Source organism: Sus scrofa, chromosome 6, assembly GCF_000003025.6.
Source record: "Sus scrofa isolate TJ Tabasco breed Duroc chromosome 6, Sscrofa11.1, whole genome shotgun sequence".
Lineage (NCBI taxonomy): Eukaryota > Metazoa > Chordata > Mammalia > Artiodactyla > Suidae > Sus > Sus scrofa.
This window is the reverse complement of record NC_010448.4, coordinates 145,202,252-145,221,580: the sequence shown is the minus strand read 5'-3', so window position 1 is coordinate 145,221,580 and position 19,329 is coordinate 145,202,252. Positions and strand designations below refer to the sequence as shown.

Sequence of the window (19,329 nt, the reverse complement as noted above, 5' to 3'; positions counted from 1 at the left end):
ATCCAAGCCATGTCTGTGACCTACACCACAGCTCACAGCAATGCTGGATCCCCAACCCACTGAGCAAGGCCAGGGATCAAACCCGTGTCCTCATGGATCCTAGTCAGTTTCGTTAACCACTAAGCCAAGACAGGAACTCCCAATAGCTACTATTTCTTGAGGCCTCCTATGTTCAGATACCTTGCTGTGGGCTTCAAATACATCATCCTTAATCTTCACAACAACCTGCAAGGTAGATGTCATTATTCACCTTTTGTAGATCAAGAATCACACATCAGTCAGGGGCAGAGCCAGGACTAGCGTCCCAGGCTCCCAGTTCACAACCAGTGCTTAGTATATCATACCCCCTTTCCTTCTGCCCCTGTTAGGGGAAGGAGCCCTTGCAGGCGGTGGAGCTCCTCCCTTAGAACCATAATATTGGCCCCTTTGGGCCCCTTCTCCCTAACTGAAGGGGCAAAAGTAAGTTGGCCCTGTTCCTGAGCTCAGCTACCCAGGAACGGTGGGTAAAGCCCAGTGGGTTCACACAATAGTCAATATTTTGAAATGTTCATTGAAGATAACTGAGTCATAGGGTTTGCTAATTTTTCATTTTAGGTAAAGCCAATTGGAGCACATTTGTAGCACCAAGCATTTGCATTGCTGTCATCACAGTGGGCGTTTTCTCAATGCGTTGCTTCCGGCAAAAGTAAGTTCATTACACCTGCCAATTTGGGTAAATGTATTTTGTTCTGTCTTTTAGGGCCACACCCACTGCATATGGAGGTTCTCAGGCTAAGGGCCAAATCAGAGCTGTAGCCACTGCCCTACGCCACAGCCACAGCAATGTGGGATCTGAGCCGCATCTGTGACCTATGGATGGGCCTACACTGCAGCTCACGGCAAAGCCGGATCCTTAATCCACTGAGCAAGGCCAAGGATTGAACCCACATCCTCATGGATACTAGTCAGGTTCCTAACCTGCTGAACACAAGGGGAACTCCAGTTTTCTTCCATGTTGTTGGCCCACCATCCCATGGGTACTTTCCTCAGCTGCATGATCTGTGTTAGGCCGCAGGTACCTCTGCTCACATTTCTCTGGAAAAAGCTGGTCACATGGCCTCATCTTTTGTTTCAAGGGGCTAAATGCATCCCAGCAGCTTACTTTTCTTATTAAACAAAGTTTATTAAAGCCAAATCTTAAAAAATATTTCACATTGTTCTTAAATTTAAAAAAAAGTCAAATAGTTAAGTCACATGCATAGAGACATTTTTTTTTTTGTCCTTTTGTCTTTTTAGGGCCATACCCACAGCATATGGAGGATCCCAGGCTAGGGGTCCAATCAGAGCTGTAGCCGCTGGTCTTTACCAGAGCCACAGCAATGCGGGATCTGAGCTGAGTCTTCAACCTACACCAACACAGCTCACGGCAACGCCAGATCCTTAACCCACTGAGCGAGGCCAGGGATCAAACCTGCAACCTCATGGTTTCTAGGTGGATCCGTTTCCGCTGTGCTGTGACGGGAACTCCTGTGAAGTATTTTCAAAAACCCAGAGATAGGAAAGAAAACCCATATTTCCTCTGATAACCAAATACAACTTTTGTTAACTATTTGAGTATTTCCATATGGTATTTTTTTCTTGGAATTTTTTCTCTTGGCATTTTTTTCTTAACTTGGATTTGTCCAAGCTGTTCAAACTGCATGTATTCTGTTTTATTCTTTGGTTTCTTTTCTTTTTCTTTTTTTTTTTACTTTTAGTAAAAGTTTACCTGTCATTACAAGCTCTTTATAAACATTCTAAATGAATATAAATAGTAATGTCCCCAAGGGCACTGACCATGTCCTCCTGTTTGCTGTTTTATCTCTTGCACGTAGCACTGTGCTGGTCACACATCAGGAATTCAGTCAATGTTTGTTGAATGAGTACTTGACTGCTTAGTGACAGCTAAACATTACATTGAGCAAAAGTTCCACAGTTTATTTAGCAAACCCTCAGTGGTTGCATCACCAGTCTTTATCATCTATCCAAACTTCACGGAAAACTAGTCCAGCCTTGGATGACTTCTGCAGTGTTTTCATTTACTCACTTGCATAGCCCTGCACTGAAACCACGGCACTAAGACCCTGCGCTTCCACGCCACTGTGTGCGCTCTTAACCAGATGTCATTGTTTTCTTCACCTACAGGGTATTTGTTCTCCTTTTGGCCCTCAGACCTCAGTGGTGTAGCAGAGAAATTCCAGACCCAGCCAATAGCACTTGGGCCAAGAAATATCCCATTGTGGAGGTAAGGTGTTAAACCTTAGTGGTGAGTTGATGGGGATCAACACATCTGAATCTCCCATTGTGGTTACAGGGAACCCCGGGGGGTTTAGATCCTGTGGACATGCTGCAGTCATTGGTGCTAGGTTCCATCTGGGCCATCACTCCCATGCGCAGGAATTTTCTCAAGCTTATGACCAAAAGACCAAAAGACCCATAGCTTTTCATTCCTCTCTGTGCTTTACTTTCCCCTCCTGACCTCAACTTATTTCAAAAGAAATTTAAAAAGCAAGAATACTTGCCGAGCACCAGTCTGAGCATTGGCTCATCCAAAATCAAGAGAACTAATGCTTCCTCTGGACGGTCCCTGTCCTGTCTGAGCACAGAACAGTAAATAGAGCCCAGCCTGTTTTGGTCTTGACAGGAAGCCAATAAGTCATTCCACTGTGCAAGAAAAGTCTTTAGGGAAGGAGACGTTGCTCAGCTGGCAGGTGGGAGTGCTGGGAGTAAAAGACAAAGCCGGGAGCTGCCGCACAAAGAGGAGGGGAGAGCAGCTCCCAGCAGGCAGGAGGGTCTATCTCTGGTAGAGGGCCTGGAAGCTGAAGGCATCTGAATGTGGAGCAGGACTGTGCACTGAAGGGGAGCAGAGGGAGGGAGGGGTGCACGTGCTCTCCCCACCGCCCAGGGCCTCCGCAGCCCCACACCCTCGCACCTCATAGCCCTCCTCCTCCAAGATTCTTCTCATTAGTTACCCGTGCATTGTCTCATCCACACTTTCCTCTGGCCAGAAGCCAGTGGTCCCAGCCACAGCTTAGGGAAAGAGCTGGTCCCAGCCATGTCTGCCTCTATAGGAATTTAAGTCACTGCATTGTAGTGCCTTTGACATAAGGGTTGGATGCCAACACCACCTCTGCCAGTTACTATGTCAATGACCCTTGAGCAACTTCTCCAATGATGTGGCCCCCAGTTTCATGCTCTGTCAAATAGGAATTGACAGTATCTCTCATATATCCCGTGGTGAGGACTGAGTTACATACCATGTAAAGCACGAGTCATTTTCTTCCCAGGAAGATTTATACTGTCTCCTCTCTCTGTTGAGGGGTTTTGTACCTATTAAGTAACAATAGCAAGACTAGAATAATAACTGTTTATATTTGTGTGTATGATGTATATGGTATATAATATACAAAATTACATAAATCTATGTATCATATACATGTGACACATTACATAATATATTTATGTTTATATACATAGATATATATCACTTTCTACCTGCCAGGTACTTTTTTTTTTTTTTGGACTGCACCCACAGCATATGGAAGTTCCCAGGCTAGGGGTTCAGTTGGAGCTACAGCTGCTGGCCTGCGTCACAGACACAGCAATGTGGTATCCGAGCCGCATCTGCAACCTACGCCACAACTCATGGCAATGCTGGATCCTTAACTCACTAAGCGAGGCCAGGGATCCAACCCGAAACCTCATTGTTCCTAATTGGATTTGTTTCCTCTGCACCACAATGGGAACTCCATTGCCAGGCACTTTAAAAAACATTTTTCATGCATTAACATTTATAATCTCTACAACAGCTTTAGAGGATTGTAATATTTTTCACATGAGGAAAGTGAGGCACAGAGGACTCGATAACTTGCCCAGAGTGAGTCAGCTAGTAAATGGTGGCTCCTGGATTCATATATAAGTAGGATGTGCTGTCTATCACTCTATGTTCTAGAAGCTCTTAAGCACAGGTTGAGGGGCTGTTTCTAGCAGTCAACACCTCTGAGCTGAACAGACTAACTCAGAAGGTGTTCACACACTGGGCAATGTTGTGATGACTGATGGGAATGCATTCAGTGAGGATGCCGCTGCTAGTATTACAGGGGATCCAGGCACCAGGAGCTGAGCTCTAAGATCTCTGTCTTCCAACGCTGATTCCACTGTCCAATGTCCTAAAAGCCTGAAATAGCCCAGTGCGAAGCAGCTCTGGGTCAGTCACAGACACCTGGCTCCCCAGCTGGTAGCTTTGGCATCATGGTCCCTGCTAGGCACCACCTGGGCATGAGGGGACACAGAAGCAGGCAAAGGCACTGAAGAGCCCCGAAAAAAGCCTAGGAGAAATGCTGAGAGTGACACACAAAGAGTTAAAGAAAATAACAAAGGGGAAAAAAATAACCGAAATTTCTACATACATGCCCCAAGTTGAACTGTATGAATATGTTCTTTGTAGCATTATAAATAGAAGCCAAACATTGCATAAGGTAACCTGCCACCAGGGGGTGCAGGTTAAACATTTGGGTATATCTATACTACAGGATGTTATGCAACTGCAAAAAAAAAAAAAAAAAAAAAAAAAAAAAAAAAAAGAGCGATCTATACGTGTCTAAAAATATTTAAAAATGAAAAAAAGCAAAATTTGTAATTGTCTGAAGTGGGTTCTCATTGGTATAAAAAGGAAGGTGATTTTATACACACACATACAGTCTGAAACATGTGCACAGAATATTTCTGGAGGCCTAAGTATGAAACTGGTAATGGCAATTGCTTTTGGGGAGTTGAAGGCATGAAGCCCACTTAATTTGTATTACAAAGTCCCTTTGAACTTAAAAAAAAAAAATTTTTTTACAAAATTATGTTGTTTTCTTTTTGCAAAAATAACCAGTACATTAGACAAGTTTAAAAAAATTTAACTTAAACATGTCATCTACGAATAAGGCCTGTGCCAGCCTCAGACCCCGTATCACTTGACCCTTGAAGGGGTAGACTGTTCTTAAAGACCCAACCTGCTTTCCTAGTGACAGGCGGGGGGCAAACCTCAGAAACACAATGGTCTTTAACCTCCAACAAAATGTGCTTTGAGTTCCCAGGCTTCATATCCCCCTACTGTTTCTTAAGATGTGGCTAAAACCGCAGAGATCTTATCACTCTGGAGGAAAAGGCTCACTCGTTAAGGGGATCCCTGGGATGTTATCCAGTTGAGCTTGTAAAAGTTTAAAATAGTTTCCATGATGTACCTGAGCTAATAGTGGCCCAGGAGGCCTTGCCCCAGGACTTGTCAGCCAGGGGGTCTGCTTTGTAAAAGCTCCCAGGAACAGCCTCTATGGATAAAGCTTTCAAGAAGGCAGGGTGAACACGTCACCTTGTGAGAACAGTAAGCCAACTCCTCACCCTGTGTCATCTCTTCCGCATCAGTGGTAGCAGCACTTTGGCAGCTGCCGGCCATGTTCCAAGCCAGACCTAGGCGCCAGGGCCAGTTTGCATAGCAATAGAAAAAGAGCAGGCTCCTGAAAGAGTACACACGTACCCTCCGGCTGCTCAGGGCCTTTTGTGGAAGTCTGTCCTGAGATAGTACCATCATTCACTTCAGGACAGTTGCCACACTCAGGGCAAGGGAGGGAGCAGCAGAGGCCAGTCCAGACCATTCTTGCACAGCATGACATTTGACAGATGAGGGAACCGAGGGCCAGAAAGGTAGATTGGGCTGTGGAGCTCTGCTTCAGAAAGATCAAGCAGGAGTTCCCGTCGTGGCGCAGTGGTTAACGAATCCGCCTAGGAACCATGAGGTTGTGGGTTCAGTCCCTGCCCTTGCTCAGTGGGTTAACGATCCAGCGTTGCCGTGAGCTGTGGTGTAGGTCGCAGACGAGGCTCGGATCCAGCGTTGCTGTGGCTCTGGCGTAGGCTGGTAGCTACAGCTCTGATTAGACCCCTAGCCTGGCAACCTCCATATGCCGCGGGAGCAGCCCAAGAAATGGAAAAAAAGAAAAAAAGATCAAGCAGTCTAAAAGATATTTTTGAAGATATTAAGAGAGCCCAATAAAGCCTATATAAAAAGAGATACTAATAAAGTGCTTGAACTCAGGTTCAGGAGTCAGTAGAAAGTTTGGGAAGAAAAGATCTAACGTTGAAGAGCTGGCAATCAGATGTTCAGAAAAACAAAGCAAGAAAAGTCACAGACACAATTAGCTTTAGGGAAAAAAGGAGGAAATTTTCCTCCAAAATGTTATTCCAAAGGGGTCTTTCTTAAGAGCAGAACTGACAAAAACGTTTAGTACCCTGGCAAAAACTTTTCAGTAGTTGTGTCAAAGCCCAAACTCCTGAGCATCCCTTAAAAGTCCCTTCATCAGTGTGACTTCCTTCTACTTCCGAAGCCTCAGTGTGCCTGTCATAAGGAAGAACTAGCAGGTTCCAGAATAGGCCAGTTCTCCTTGCCCACACCTTCCTAACTGGAAAATACTTCACAGCTCTCAGGATTCAGCTCTAGTGCCACCCTTTTAAAGTCTTCCCTGCCTCCTCCCAGACAAATGCAAGCGCAGCCTTTGCTCTGCACCCACCATGCCCCCTATGCTAGAGGGAAGGCAGCTGTGCAGTCGGATTCTCCAGATAACAGTGTAGCTTAAGGTGGAAGGAGAGAATGAATCACTGGCTGGGGGTTAAGAGGAGTCCATGGATCCCGCCTGTCTCCCCCACAATGTTAACTGCTTCTCCTACTTCAGCCAGTCAAGGGCCCGCAGTGTTCTGCCTCGAGCTGACTAGGGAGTGTGGGCTGTGAGGGCTTCTAGAACCCTGCAAAGGTCGCTTGCTAAGGCGCTTCCTCCACATATCCACATGAGCCTCTTCTTCCCTCTTCTCAGGAGAAGAAACAGCTGTCCCTGGATAGGCTCCTGGCAGACTGGCCCACTCCTGAAGAACCTGAGCCCCTGGTCATCAATGAAGTCCTTCCTCAAGTGACTCCAGTCTTCAGACGCCCCCATCATCCCAACTGGCCAGGAAAGGGACAAAGGCTCCAAGGTCACCACGCCTCTGAGGAAGACACAGGGTCCAGTGCCTCAAGTCCACCACCTCCAAGGGCTCTCACAGCAGAGACAGGACCCGCAGTGGATCTGTACAAGGTGCTGGGGAGCCGACGCCCTGACTCAAAGCCGGGAAACCCAGTCAGCCACTTGACGGTCCTCCCCGTGGACTACCTGCCTACCCATGAGGGTTACTTACCCTCCAACATGGATTATCTCCCTTCACATGAAGCTCCCACAACAGACTCTCTGGAAGAACTGCCTCAGCACATCTCTCTTTCCGTTTTCCCCTCAAATTCCCTTCACCCGCTGACCTTCTCCTGTGGTGAGAAGTTGACTCTGGATCAGTTGAAGATGGGGTGTGGCTCTCTCATGCTCTGAGTGGTGAAGCGTGATGTTTGGAAAGTCAGTGTGGCCCCAGCCAGCAAAGCATGGCCTGTCTACCCAGCCTCCTGCTCCGGGATCATCGCCCCTGGGCGCTACCATTAGGTCTGGTTCCAACTAGAGGGCAGGCAAACCAGCTTAGGGCAAATCTCAGGAACTGAGAGTTGGCTGTAACCCAGATACCTCACACTGCCTTCTCCTGAGCCTCGAGACTACGTCCCCCACTCTGTGGACCTGGAGACTCCAACTTGGGTACCTGCAACTCTCTTGGCTATGTTGGCCAGAAAGGGACAAGGCAAGAGTAGAAACCAAAACTCGTTGAATCAGAGCTGCAGCTACCAGCCTACACCAGCCACAGCAACACAGGATCCGAGCCACCTGTGCCACCTACACCATAGCTCACGGCAACATCGGATCCTTAACCCACTGAGTGAGGCCAGGAATTGAACCTGCATCCTCACAGACACCATGTCAGGTTCTTAACCCACTGAGCCACAACAGGAACTCCACATTTTTTTTTTTTTTTAGGGCTGCACCTGTGGCAATATGGAAGTTTCCAGCCTAGGGGTCAAATTGGAGCTACAGCTACCAGCCTGTGCCACAGCTACAGCAATGCCAGATCTGAGCCACAAGTGCGACCTACACCACAGCTCGTGGCAACACCAGATCCTTAACCCACTGAGCAAGGCCAAGGATTGAACCCACATCCTCATGGACACTAGTCGGATTTGCTTCCACTAAGCCACCAAGGGAACTCCCAGATTTTTAAAAATAATAAATTCTACAGTACTACATGATCCATTGTTGGATGAACCCATGGATACAGAAGCACAGATACAGAAGGCCAACTAAAAGTTATACGCTGATTTTCAACTGTACGGGGAGCTGGTGCTCCTAACCCCATGTTGTTCAAGGGTCATCGTATAAAGCAGCTACTACAAACCAGGTCTTATGTCTAGATGAGAACTGTCCACCACATCGGCCATTGACCACTTTGGAATATACCTCTAGTATGACTGAGGAGCTGGTTTTTATTGTAATTAAAATAGTCACATATGGCTCTTGGCTACTATACTGGAGAGCACAACTCTAAATGACTATTAAGACAATATGAAGAAAATTTCATTTTTGTCTAATTGCAATTAAAAGAAGATGTTAAAATATCCAAATGAAAATAAAATTAATACTTTCCCAAAAAACGATGAATATATTAGTGAGAATTACTGGGCACCTTCAAAAGAGATTGATCAGGTTTTACATATGAGAGCATAAAAGACCCTGGTGAATACCAATTTAAGAGGCTCCCAAGATGGTCATTATTTGTAGAAGCCTAAAAACACACCTTTTCCCTTCGTTTTGCTAGTTTATTTTGCCTTAACCCTTTCTCAGTGAATCAGCAGCAGCTTGATGGTGGAAATTACTGCTATACCCACATGGGACCTTGGGCAAGCAGCCTCCTCTCTCTTAAATCTGATGTCTTGTGGAGGGGTGAGTCAAAGCTCCTCTGACCTCTTTCTGCTGCAGCTGATGCTGCCTTTAAGACCAGGTCTACCTCAGGGTCTAAGACCAAACTGCCAAGATTGCACTCTAAGTCGTCCCTTCTCTAGGCATCCTGCTTTGCTTCCTCAGGAAGACTGAGCTGGTCCTTAGCTCAAGTTGAGCCTGGAAGAGAATCCTCTTCTGCAGCATGTACTTGGAAAACTTGGAAGCTGTGACCTCTGGCTTGTCACCCTTCCTTCATCCTTCACTGCCTCCATCCTTTAACGACAGGCTCTTCTGCTAAGCTGATAGAGAGGAATCTTGATCTAAATGCTAATAGTACCTTTCCCAAAAGAACAGGACAAAAAATCCAGCAACGTTTTTCTTAAATCCCTGTTAAGGCTGAGTCCTATACCCTACCACCATCCCACCCAACACTGGAACTAAGGGGACTTTGGTTTACCACATATTCCCCAGAGCTCTAGAAATTGAAATGAGTATTTATTCCATTTGCTCATGTCTGACTCTTCTTACCATTTCAGACTTGTTTAGTTCTCCCAGGCTTCATTTGAAAAGCTTAAGCTTCTTCCTTACATCTCTATTCTACTCTTTTTAGCTTCTTTGTGGCCTCTCTATACCATGGTTCCTTGCATCTCGGCAGCATCAGCATTGGCTTGTTTGTACCCAGGATGTGGAGCCCCTTGTTTGACGGTTTGTAATAGGCCATGACAAGCTGCCACCTCAGAAACAGGCCAACCAAGCCAATTTTTCTTTCTTGCAATATCTGCTTTTCCTCTATTTGCTTTCCTTTTGATTACCTGATCACCTTCTTAGTCACTCTTCCCCTCCCTCTTTGGCCTTAACACACAGATCTGCCTCCCTTTGGCCACCCCCCCCAATATGCTTTCCCTTCCCTTAAAAGCCCCACATGGTACAGCAGTCCTCACTTAACTTCCTAAAAACGTTTTTTAAAAATTTAAAAGGGAGACTTCCTTGACCCCCAGAGGCTCCTTCTAAGGATGCAGAGGCCTCCTGCATGCTCCCCTAGCAAGAAGCACTTACCTCCTTTCCTGGACTGTAAACAGCTTGAAGGCAGGAACCATGGCAATCTATTTCTCCAGCACTGCACCTGGTCCATAGTAGGCTATCAATAAAAAGTAAAAGATGTCTCCTGCCACTACTTCCATCTTATCCCTTTTGTTCCAGCTGTGCCTGCTTCCTTTATTGAGACAACTGCATTTGCTTATAATCCTCTACATTCCCAACCCCCATTCTACCCTGTTTACTGACAGCACTGCTGCAATATATGTAGCAGTTTCATGTTTTAAAAACATATTTGAGCATTAAAAAAACATACTTGGCTGCTTACTCTGCCAGATAAAATGTCTTCTTTCCATGAATGACAAGATGGGTAACCTCATTCTATCTTTGCCCCAAATAGTTTTTACATTCTCCCTTCTCACTCACATGATGAAAATTCCAAATCAGATTGCCTAGTTTACCAGGACTAGGTAGAGCTCGCCAATATTCATATAGCCAGGCTTTTATTCCTCAGGAAAATTAGCAATACTTTAAATTCTCACTCCTGATATACATCCAAAGCCAACCCAGAAATCTCTGCTCTACTGAAAAACATCAAATTCCTTAATTCTCTGGGCCCTAAATACTACAAATAAAGTCCAAGTTCATTCTCAGAGAATTCATGGGTGTCTCTACCAGTTCTTACATATAATCATTACCTTGAATTATTCATTAAAGGGTCCTCCCAAGGAGTTCCCATTGTGGCTCAGCAGAAACAAACCCGACTAGTCTCCATGAGGATGCAGGTTCAATTCCCGGCCTCGGTGCCGTGAGCTGTGGTGTAGGTTGCAGACGTAACTTGGATCCTGCATTGCTGTGGCTGTGGCATAGGCCAGCAGCTGTAGCTCTGATTCAACCCCTAGCCTGGGAACTTCCATATGCCACTGGTGTGGCCCTCAAGAAAAAAAAAAAGTGTCCTCCCAGGAGCTAGAAACTCTACTCCCTGGGCCTCTGTCTTCCATACTATAGGCAATACGAAAACCAAACTTGTGTTGTCTAGCTCTTTCCCTTTAGTCCCTTTCCCCCAACCCTGTCCCAATTTCTCAGTGTCCATTAATAGCCACAGCTGCAGCTCACCAAAGCCCAGAGGCTAGTGAAAGAGATGCCTAGCGAGGCACATTCTATTCTAGTCAATCCTCCATGTTTGATTCTTGGTTTTCTCTATAAGCTCTTTTTCTTTCACCTAATGTAGTTGTCATCAAGCCCTCCAAAGGAGGCCTGTTTTTCTCTTTCTAGCCTACAGGACTCAAGGATGTTCACATTATCCACCTTTACGAAAGGCTGATAGGTGAACCCCCAGATTAACCACTCTGTAGAAAGGCCTCTTCTTCTCAAAAAAAAAAAAAAAAAAAAAAAAAAAAAGGCAATTTAATCTGTTGGTCCACTGATGATGGCAGGAAAACAACTCGGATTTTTACATCACAGCCTACACTGGAATACATGCCCAATTAAAATTTTGCAAAAGATACCATCAAATTAGATAAAAACATCTGCAAGATACAAGATACTTAATAAGGTGTTCTTACAGATCAGTATGGAAAGCAAGCCAACATGTCAAAGAAAAATGGATTGAATGAGCAACTCACAAAATGTAAATGCCTAATAAGCATGACAAAGACCCATTTATAATCAAAGACATAAAAACTGAATACCAGGAGTTCCCCTTGTGGCTCACCAGAAACAAATCCCACTAGTATCAATGAGGTTGCAGGTTCGATCCCTGGCCTCACTCAGTGGGTGTTGCCTGGAGCTATGGTGTAGGTTGAAGACACCGCTTGGATCCTGCATTGCTGTGGCTGTGATGTAGGCCGGCAGTTACAGCTCAGATTTGACCCGTAGCCTGGGAACCTCCATGTGCTGCAAATGTGGCCCTAAAAAGCAGAAAATAATAAATAAAAAGTAAAAATAAACTGATCACCATTTTCCCCTTAACAACTTGACAACATTAATGAAAAAATTAGCTAATATTAATCAGAAAACTGCAACTGGCAACCAGTTCTGGAGGCAGCTGGGCAGTATTTCAATAAAATTTGAATGAGCAACTCCACTCCTAGCAATGCAAACTAGAGAACTGTATAAATATCATAAACTGAATGAAGGATTTATGATACAGCATTGATTACAACGGAGAGAGCAGCCTAAATGGCCTTCAGTAGGGACCTGGTTAAATCATATATACAATGAAATGGTGAATTTTTTAGTATACTCCATATTATTAGTAGGAAGAAATGCTAATTAAACAGTAATATGCCATTGATTTCTATGGTGCACAGACCCCCCCCTCAGACCCTACATACACATTTTAACATGCCTGAAAAAAGGATGGATCTTAAAGTTGACGAAAAGCATACTATGCAGTTATGTAGTCTCTACCTCCAGCCATGGGTTGTTCTTTTTTCTTTTTTAAAGCCACATCAGTGGCATATGGAAGTTCCCACGCTAGGGGTTGAATCAGAGCTACAGCTGATGGCCTACACCACAGCCACAACAATGCCAGATCTGAATTGCATCTGTGACCTACACCACCGCTCATGGCAATGCTGGATCCTTAACCCACTAAGTGGGGCTAGGGATCGAACCCAAGTCCTCATGGATTCTAGTCGGGTTCCTTACCGATGATCCACAACAGTAACTCCCAGGCATAGGTTTTTAAATGACATTTTTGTATTCTTTTCATCACAGATACTTAGTACTCTTATAATTAGATAAAATTAATGCAATATAAAAGTGTGTCCTAAAGACACACTACCAGCTACTTTCTTTATGGCCTCATCTCTTTCATTCTCTACCTTCTCTGTCTGGCACTTCCACCTTTAATACTCCTGTCAAATGGTAGAAAAGACAAAGTAAGAGTTCCCATGGTGGCTCAGTGGGTTAAGAACCCAACATAGTGTCTATGAGAATACAGTTTCGAGCCCTGGCCTCACTCAGTTGGTTAAGGATTCAGCATTGCTGTTGAGCTGTGGTATAGGTCACAGATGCAGCTCAGATCCCAAGTTATTGTGGCTGTGATGTAGGCTGGCAGCTGCAGCTCTGATTTGACCCCTAGCGTGGGAACTTCCATGTGCAATAGGTGTGGCCCTAAAAAAGAGAAAAAAAAAGTTAACACACTAGGTGAGAGTGGAGATTGGGAATGTTAGGGTAATAACTGAAGCAATGGATCTTTGAAATACGAAGTTTATATAACAAACCAATTTTTACCTTATTCTCATTCTAATAGGAATTGTTAACAATGATCAGTAACCTCTAACACAGTACCTAGTACACGCAGTTTTAAAGGGATGTAATTCAGTTCTCACCATGACTGGCTTCAGGTAGATATTACCTCCACATTAGAGATGAGGAACCTGGGATACAAGTAACTTAAAGTCACATAATTAGTACCTGATACCAGACAGTCTGGTTTTATAAAGAGCATAAATTTCAACTACTCTCTTTTCTATGCAAGTGAATGCAAAACAAATTTACATCAAATGAGGTTCTGATTTTAGGTGATCATACATGTGACTCCATAAAAGTCCATGAAGCTATTGTGATTAGGTAATCAAAAAACCAGCATTTCTATACTTCTGGAGTTCTAGATCTGTCTTCGTTCTTGAGAAACCTACCTAAAAAGCAGGTAAATCTTAAAAATGGGAAGTAACACTCCAGACAAAGTCATTGTCTTAAGGAAATTGGTTGAGTATATGAAATTATGCATATATAAAACTATGAATAAAAACATCATGCCTTTCAAAGTAATCAAAGCAGGAGTTCCCATCGTGGCTCAGTGGTTAACAAATCTGACTAGGAACCATGAGGTTGTGGGTTCGATCCCTGGCCTTGCTCAGTGGGTTAAAGATCCGGCGTTGCCTTGAGCTGTGGTGTAGGTCACAGACTCAGCTTGGATCTGGCATTCCTGTGGCTCTGGCATAGGCCGGTGGCTACAGCTCTGGTTAGACCCCTAGCCTGGGAATCTCCATATGCCATGGGAGCGGCCCCAGAAAAGACCAAAAAAAAAAAAAAAAAAATCAAAGTAATCAAAGCAGTGTACTCTCATTTAAATTATCTGTAACAACACCCAACTTACCTGATTTTTTTCCTCAAACATGGCCTTTCCTTAATTCTATGATAATTGGCTCCATATTTTGCCAAGAGTCCTTTCTTTTATTTACAAGTGGCAAAACCATTCTTAAATTGGTTGAGACTTCAATCACATCTCTAAGAAACATACAATCACATCTTATGTGCTGCCCTGGGGTCCTTTGAATTCAGGCCACTTTTCAATATCTACAGCTGTAAGGAATGCTTCCACAAGATACCTAGGCAGGAGAATGTTAGGTGTGGTTCATAATACCTTCCCATTTCCAATTTCAGGGATTTTACGGCTCCTAAGTAATTGAACCCAATGAAATAATACAAAAACTATTATGAGATTCCTCGGAGACTAAACTGTTTTCAAAGTCCCTGAATTTTTTACCAGCAGGGTAGCAACACCCACAAACCAGACATTTTCACCAGTTCAAAAAGCTGCAAAACATTCTTCTGAAATTGGATGAAAATTTTTAACACAACAAAACACTTGTTCCTTTAGGAAACAAAATCTCCATTTATTTGTTATAATGGCAATTATCTATCTCCCTGCACATTAGCTGAGAACTTGGCCTGTTACCTGAGGGTTTTTTCTTGTGCTATCTAAAGCAGAGCCTGGAGACCCTCATTCCCCGCCAACAAAATCTCTCAAGGTGAAAACTGGATGTCACTTCACTTGAAAGAAGAAATCTTACTTTATCCCATCACAAAGGGAGTAAAAGCCTGTTTGCTTTTCCAAAATCTGTAGGAAGTAATTGTTTCCTAAGTTTTCTCTCATCTCATACTCCCACAACTCTATATGACTGGATTTTTTTCTTATAAATACTCCCTTTAGTTTGTCCTCTCTGGTCTGTGGAAGGGTAGCTTTTAGAGCAGTTGCACAGAGGATTTTTTGATACACATTTTTAGAGTTCCTGCTGTGGCACAGTGGGTTAAGAATCTTGCTGCAGCAGCGGTCACTGAAGAGGTGCAGGTTCAATCCTCAGCTCAGTACAGTGGCTTTAAGGATCCTTTACAGATCCTTTAAGGATCCAGTGTTGCTGCCCCTGCAGAGTAGGTCACAACTGCTGCTTAGATTTAGTCCCTGGCCCGGGAACTTCCATATGCCTTGGGTGCAGCCATAAAAAAACACCCACTTCTGACCTGCTTACAATAGATTAAAATAATTTGCAAGGATAATTAATAGGTAATCTCTCCAGCTACAGATGCACTTTTCAGATCATTGTTTCCTTTAAAAACCTGCAGTTATTTTTGAAGTTCAATAACCAAGTAGCAAAAAATTGATGCTTTCCTCTAATTAGGAGGAGGTACTGGTTAAGTTCTTCAACCAATAGTATAATTGCAGTTTTCTCTTAATAAACTGTTTTCTCCTGTAGAGAATTTCTTTCTCAGATGATTCCTAAGTATTTCCACCTAGTATTATGTAGTATCCAAAGCACTTACTTCAGTCAGCGTGACTTCCAGCTCTCCCATTTGACTCGAGATGAGGGTCTGAGAGTGGGCGTGGGCCAATCCAACTGTTAAACGCTCTTCATCTACTGGGTTTTGTTGGTACAAAAAAGTGCCACTCAATCTTGAAGGGATACTGTTAGAAGCAAAATATACTCCTCTGAAGCACACACAATATGCCTATTTTTTTGGTATGACCAGTGACTGGTGAGCATCTGTTTCAAAAGTAGTATTATCCAATACAGTCTTCCCACACATTTTTAAGAAGCTACTACAATCTTAGCACCCAAGTAAAGCCTTGACAAACATGTACACAAAATCAAGCTAAAACCAAATTATCTGTGGCTTTTAGAAAAAGGTCTTCCTGTTTTACTAGGAAAAAATATATATAGACCCTTCACTGGAAATTCAAAATTTCCAGAGAAAAGACAAACCAACCATCTCTAAACAGAACGGTATCTGTGTTTATCAGTCATGCAAGCCTAAACATTCTCAGCTATGAAACTGGGGGCTGGGGAGGAATCTGCTGTCTTCTTTGACTGACATGTTTACTTTCCAAACCACCCCCAGCAGCCTGAGCACTTTGACACAATGTCTAAACATGTGCTCATCTAACTTTTGTCAGATTGTGTATGCCAAACTAAGTAACATTTCACTATGCATTACTACCTTCCAAGTGTGAAACAAGGAATCCAGTACATAAAAGTACCTAAAACAAAATTTTAACAATATTCATCAGCTAATAAAAATTTTAGTCCCAATCTGACAAAATTCTGGGAAATACCAAGAACCAAGTTCAGATGGATCACTTTATATAAAATCTCTGTTCTAGGTACATGAATAAGCGCTATTTCTTCAAACTGGAGCTCTTTTTAGGTCCTAAAATCTCTAAGAGAAATCAGCTACAATTACAATTAAGGTGATACAGTGTAAAACAATTCTGTCCAAATATAAACTACCTCCCTTTTTTCCCCAGCTCAGTTCTCCAATTAACAAAATTCTAAGTATTACCCCTTTGCTTTTCACATTTCCATACCAATAACACTGATGCAGCTATTTAAGGAATAAAGCCATGGCAAGATCAGCTCAGAGCAATTCTCATCACCTGGTACTGTCTAGTTCTTAAAAATACGTAACAAACCAGAATTGTGAGCTGAGTTATTCCCAGATAGCTCAAATGTCTTTCAAGCACAAGATTTAGAATACACATTCAAGTGCACCAACTTTCACACCTTCCCCAACCAGCAGTAAAAAGGGAAGAATGTTACTGATTGAACACTACCTATATAATTAACACCCCCAAGACATAAAATCATAAGTTATTTTCTAATTTGTATGGGTCATTTCTCACCTTTTCTTTCCTTCCACTTACAAGTGAACAAAAGTAATGGCACAAAAGCTATTTTGTCCAAATGGTTATCTGCCTGCAAAGTGCAGTCCTCAGAAGCCATTGTGCCCCAGTTCAACCTATGGAGTTAATTAAAATAGTTTTCTTACCTACACAAAATGTTCCTAATTCTTATGGAAAAATCTTAGCATTGATGAGAAGTGCCACTAAATGTTAAAAACTATAATCATGGCATTAAGTGTACTGATACATCAAATTTAAACTTCCAACAACAGTTTTCAAGAGTAAGTTTCCAGGTGAGGGATCGAACCTGAGCTGCAGCTACAACCTATGCCAGAGCTGTGGAGATGCCACATCCTTTCAACTGCAGGCCAGGGATCAAACCCATGCCGCCATAGACAATGCTGGGTCCTTAACCCCATGCACCACTGCAGGAACTAATTCTTTTTTTTTTTTTTTTTTTTAAAGATCTTTACTAAGAAGTTACCAAATTATCTTGCCCTCACCCTGACTGGAGGTAAAATTATTTTAAAATACTTCTAATTTCAAAACTTCCTAGGAGGTAGGGTTATTTGATGTGTACCTATAACTTTAAAATTTTGAAAAAATTTGTATGTTTACCTGAAAATGATGGCCTAGATCAGAGGTCAGCAAACATTTTCTGTAGAGGACTCTTTAGATTCTATGAGTTAGAATCTAAGCTGTGTGGGCTACATACGTCTTTGTAGAAGAGTTTTCAACCCTTTAAGATGGGCCGCAGGCTGAAATTTGTGACTCAGATCTAACACCTAATTTATTTTTTTTTTGTTTTGTTGTCTTTTTTTTTGCTATTTCTTGGGCCGCTCCCGCAGCATATGGAGGTTCCACCGGCCTATGCCAGAGCCACAGCAACGCGGGATCCGAGCCACGTCTGCAACCTACATCACAGCTCACGGCAACGCTGGATCATTAACCCACTGGACGGAACCCGCAACCTCATGGTTCCTAGTCGGATTCGTTAACCACTGCGCCACTACGGGAACTCCCTAACACCTAATTTAAATGATACTCACTTTGAATGTTAGTGCTTGCCTCTGGACAGAAGCTTTTTTTCTTTTTAGGCCTTACCTGTGGTATATTTAAGTTCCCACGCTAGTGGTTGAACTGGAGCTCTAGCTGCCGGCCTACATACACTACAGCCACAGCAACATGGGATCTGAGCTGCATCTGCAACCTATACACTGCAGCTCACAGCAATGCCAGATCCTTAATCCACTGAGCAAGGCCAGTGATCAAACCCACATCCTCATGGATACTAGTCAGCTTTGTTGCTGCTGAGCTATGACAGGTCCTGTGGACAAAATCTTAATCTTAAATCAGTAATTTATATCCTAACCACTTTCTGAAATTAAGCTTTTCATCCTTTAGATTACCACCTTCCCCTATATTAATGATTTAGTGAATTCCTCTTAGCCCAACTTATTTAAATCACCTCACATATATAACCTCTGTATTTGTCTTAGCTCCTGCCATGGCTCAGCAGGTTAAGAGCCCAACGTTGTCTCTAAGGATTCAGGTTTGAATCCTGGCCTGTGGTGCTGCCACAAGCTGAGACACAGGTAGCAGATGGAGCTCGGATCCAGTGTTGCCATGGTTTTGGTGAAAGCCTGTAGCTGTAATGCCAATCCAATTTCTAACCCAGGAACTTCCATATGCTGCAGGTGTGGCTGGGAAACACACACAAAGACACACACTAACAGTCTAACTTAAATCAAGACTCAAATTGAGAAAATATGTCCTAAGGTAAACACAGGCTAAGGAAAAAATAAGAGCCCAGATTTCTGATACACAGCTTAATGACAAAACCTGATAACTTCATGAACATTGCTTATAAATTATTTCAGTTAACCATTACGTCTGAAAGTTTGATTAGGGATTTTACTGCCTTGTTACTAGTTATACTGCAAAGTATACTAATCACCACGTTCTGGGCTTCCTCCAGTTACCTGGCAATCTGGCTTTTAAGTGTTCTAACTCCGTAACACTTATTTACAAATATGCATCTTGGGAGAATCAAAAATGTGTACGTTAGAGTCTATTTTCTAAAGATTTTTTACTTTACTGCAGGACCTGAGAACACCAGAATTTGCTTTAGCAATCACCTCAACCTTGGGATAGATGTCCATTAGCACATTTGGTAGAATCTCAAAGTCAAAACCACTCAGGTTCTAGTAGCTTCACATTTCTCCCTAAGTTTTTTCAACCCTTTAATATTTGTTGGTTCTTTCCATATAATGCTAATGCTCAAAAACATATTTAAAAACCCAACATATAGCATTTACTCCCTAATAGCGTAACATTTTTCTATTTCAGGACCAGGAGCCCCAAATATATTTACAACTCTGGAGATACGTCCTGCCTCCACTTTTTAAAGTAAAACCGAGTATACTACTTAGATGTATAATGCCTAGGACCACATTTTAATCTTTTATGGCTCCACAGAGTCTCAAAAAT

At 43.1% G+C, this 19,329-nt stretch overlaps 1 protein-coding gene across 5 annotated transcripts in view; it reads left to right on the top strand.

Annotated features, from left to right (window-relative positions):
* The window catches only part of IL12RB2 (interleukin 12 receptor subunit beta 2), an 82,149-nt gene extending 70,819 nt beyond the window's left edge, over nt 1-11,330 (top strand). For 4 of the 5 annotated variants that reach the window (XM_021093523.1, XM_021093522.1, XM_021093521.1 and 1 more), the window contains 3 exons: nt 595-685; nt 2,164-2,263; nt 6,867-11,330. In XM_021093523.1, coding sequence (XP_020949182.1) covers nt 595-685; nt 2,164-2,263; nt 6,867-7,406 — 731 coding nt within the window. In that variant the 3' untranslated portion in view covers nt 7,407-11,330. 5 annotated transcript variants of the gene reach the window in all.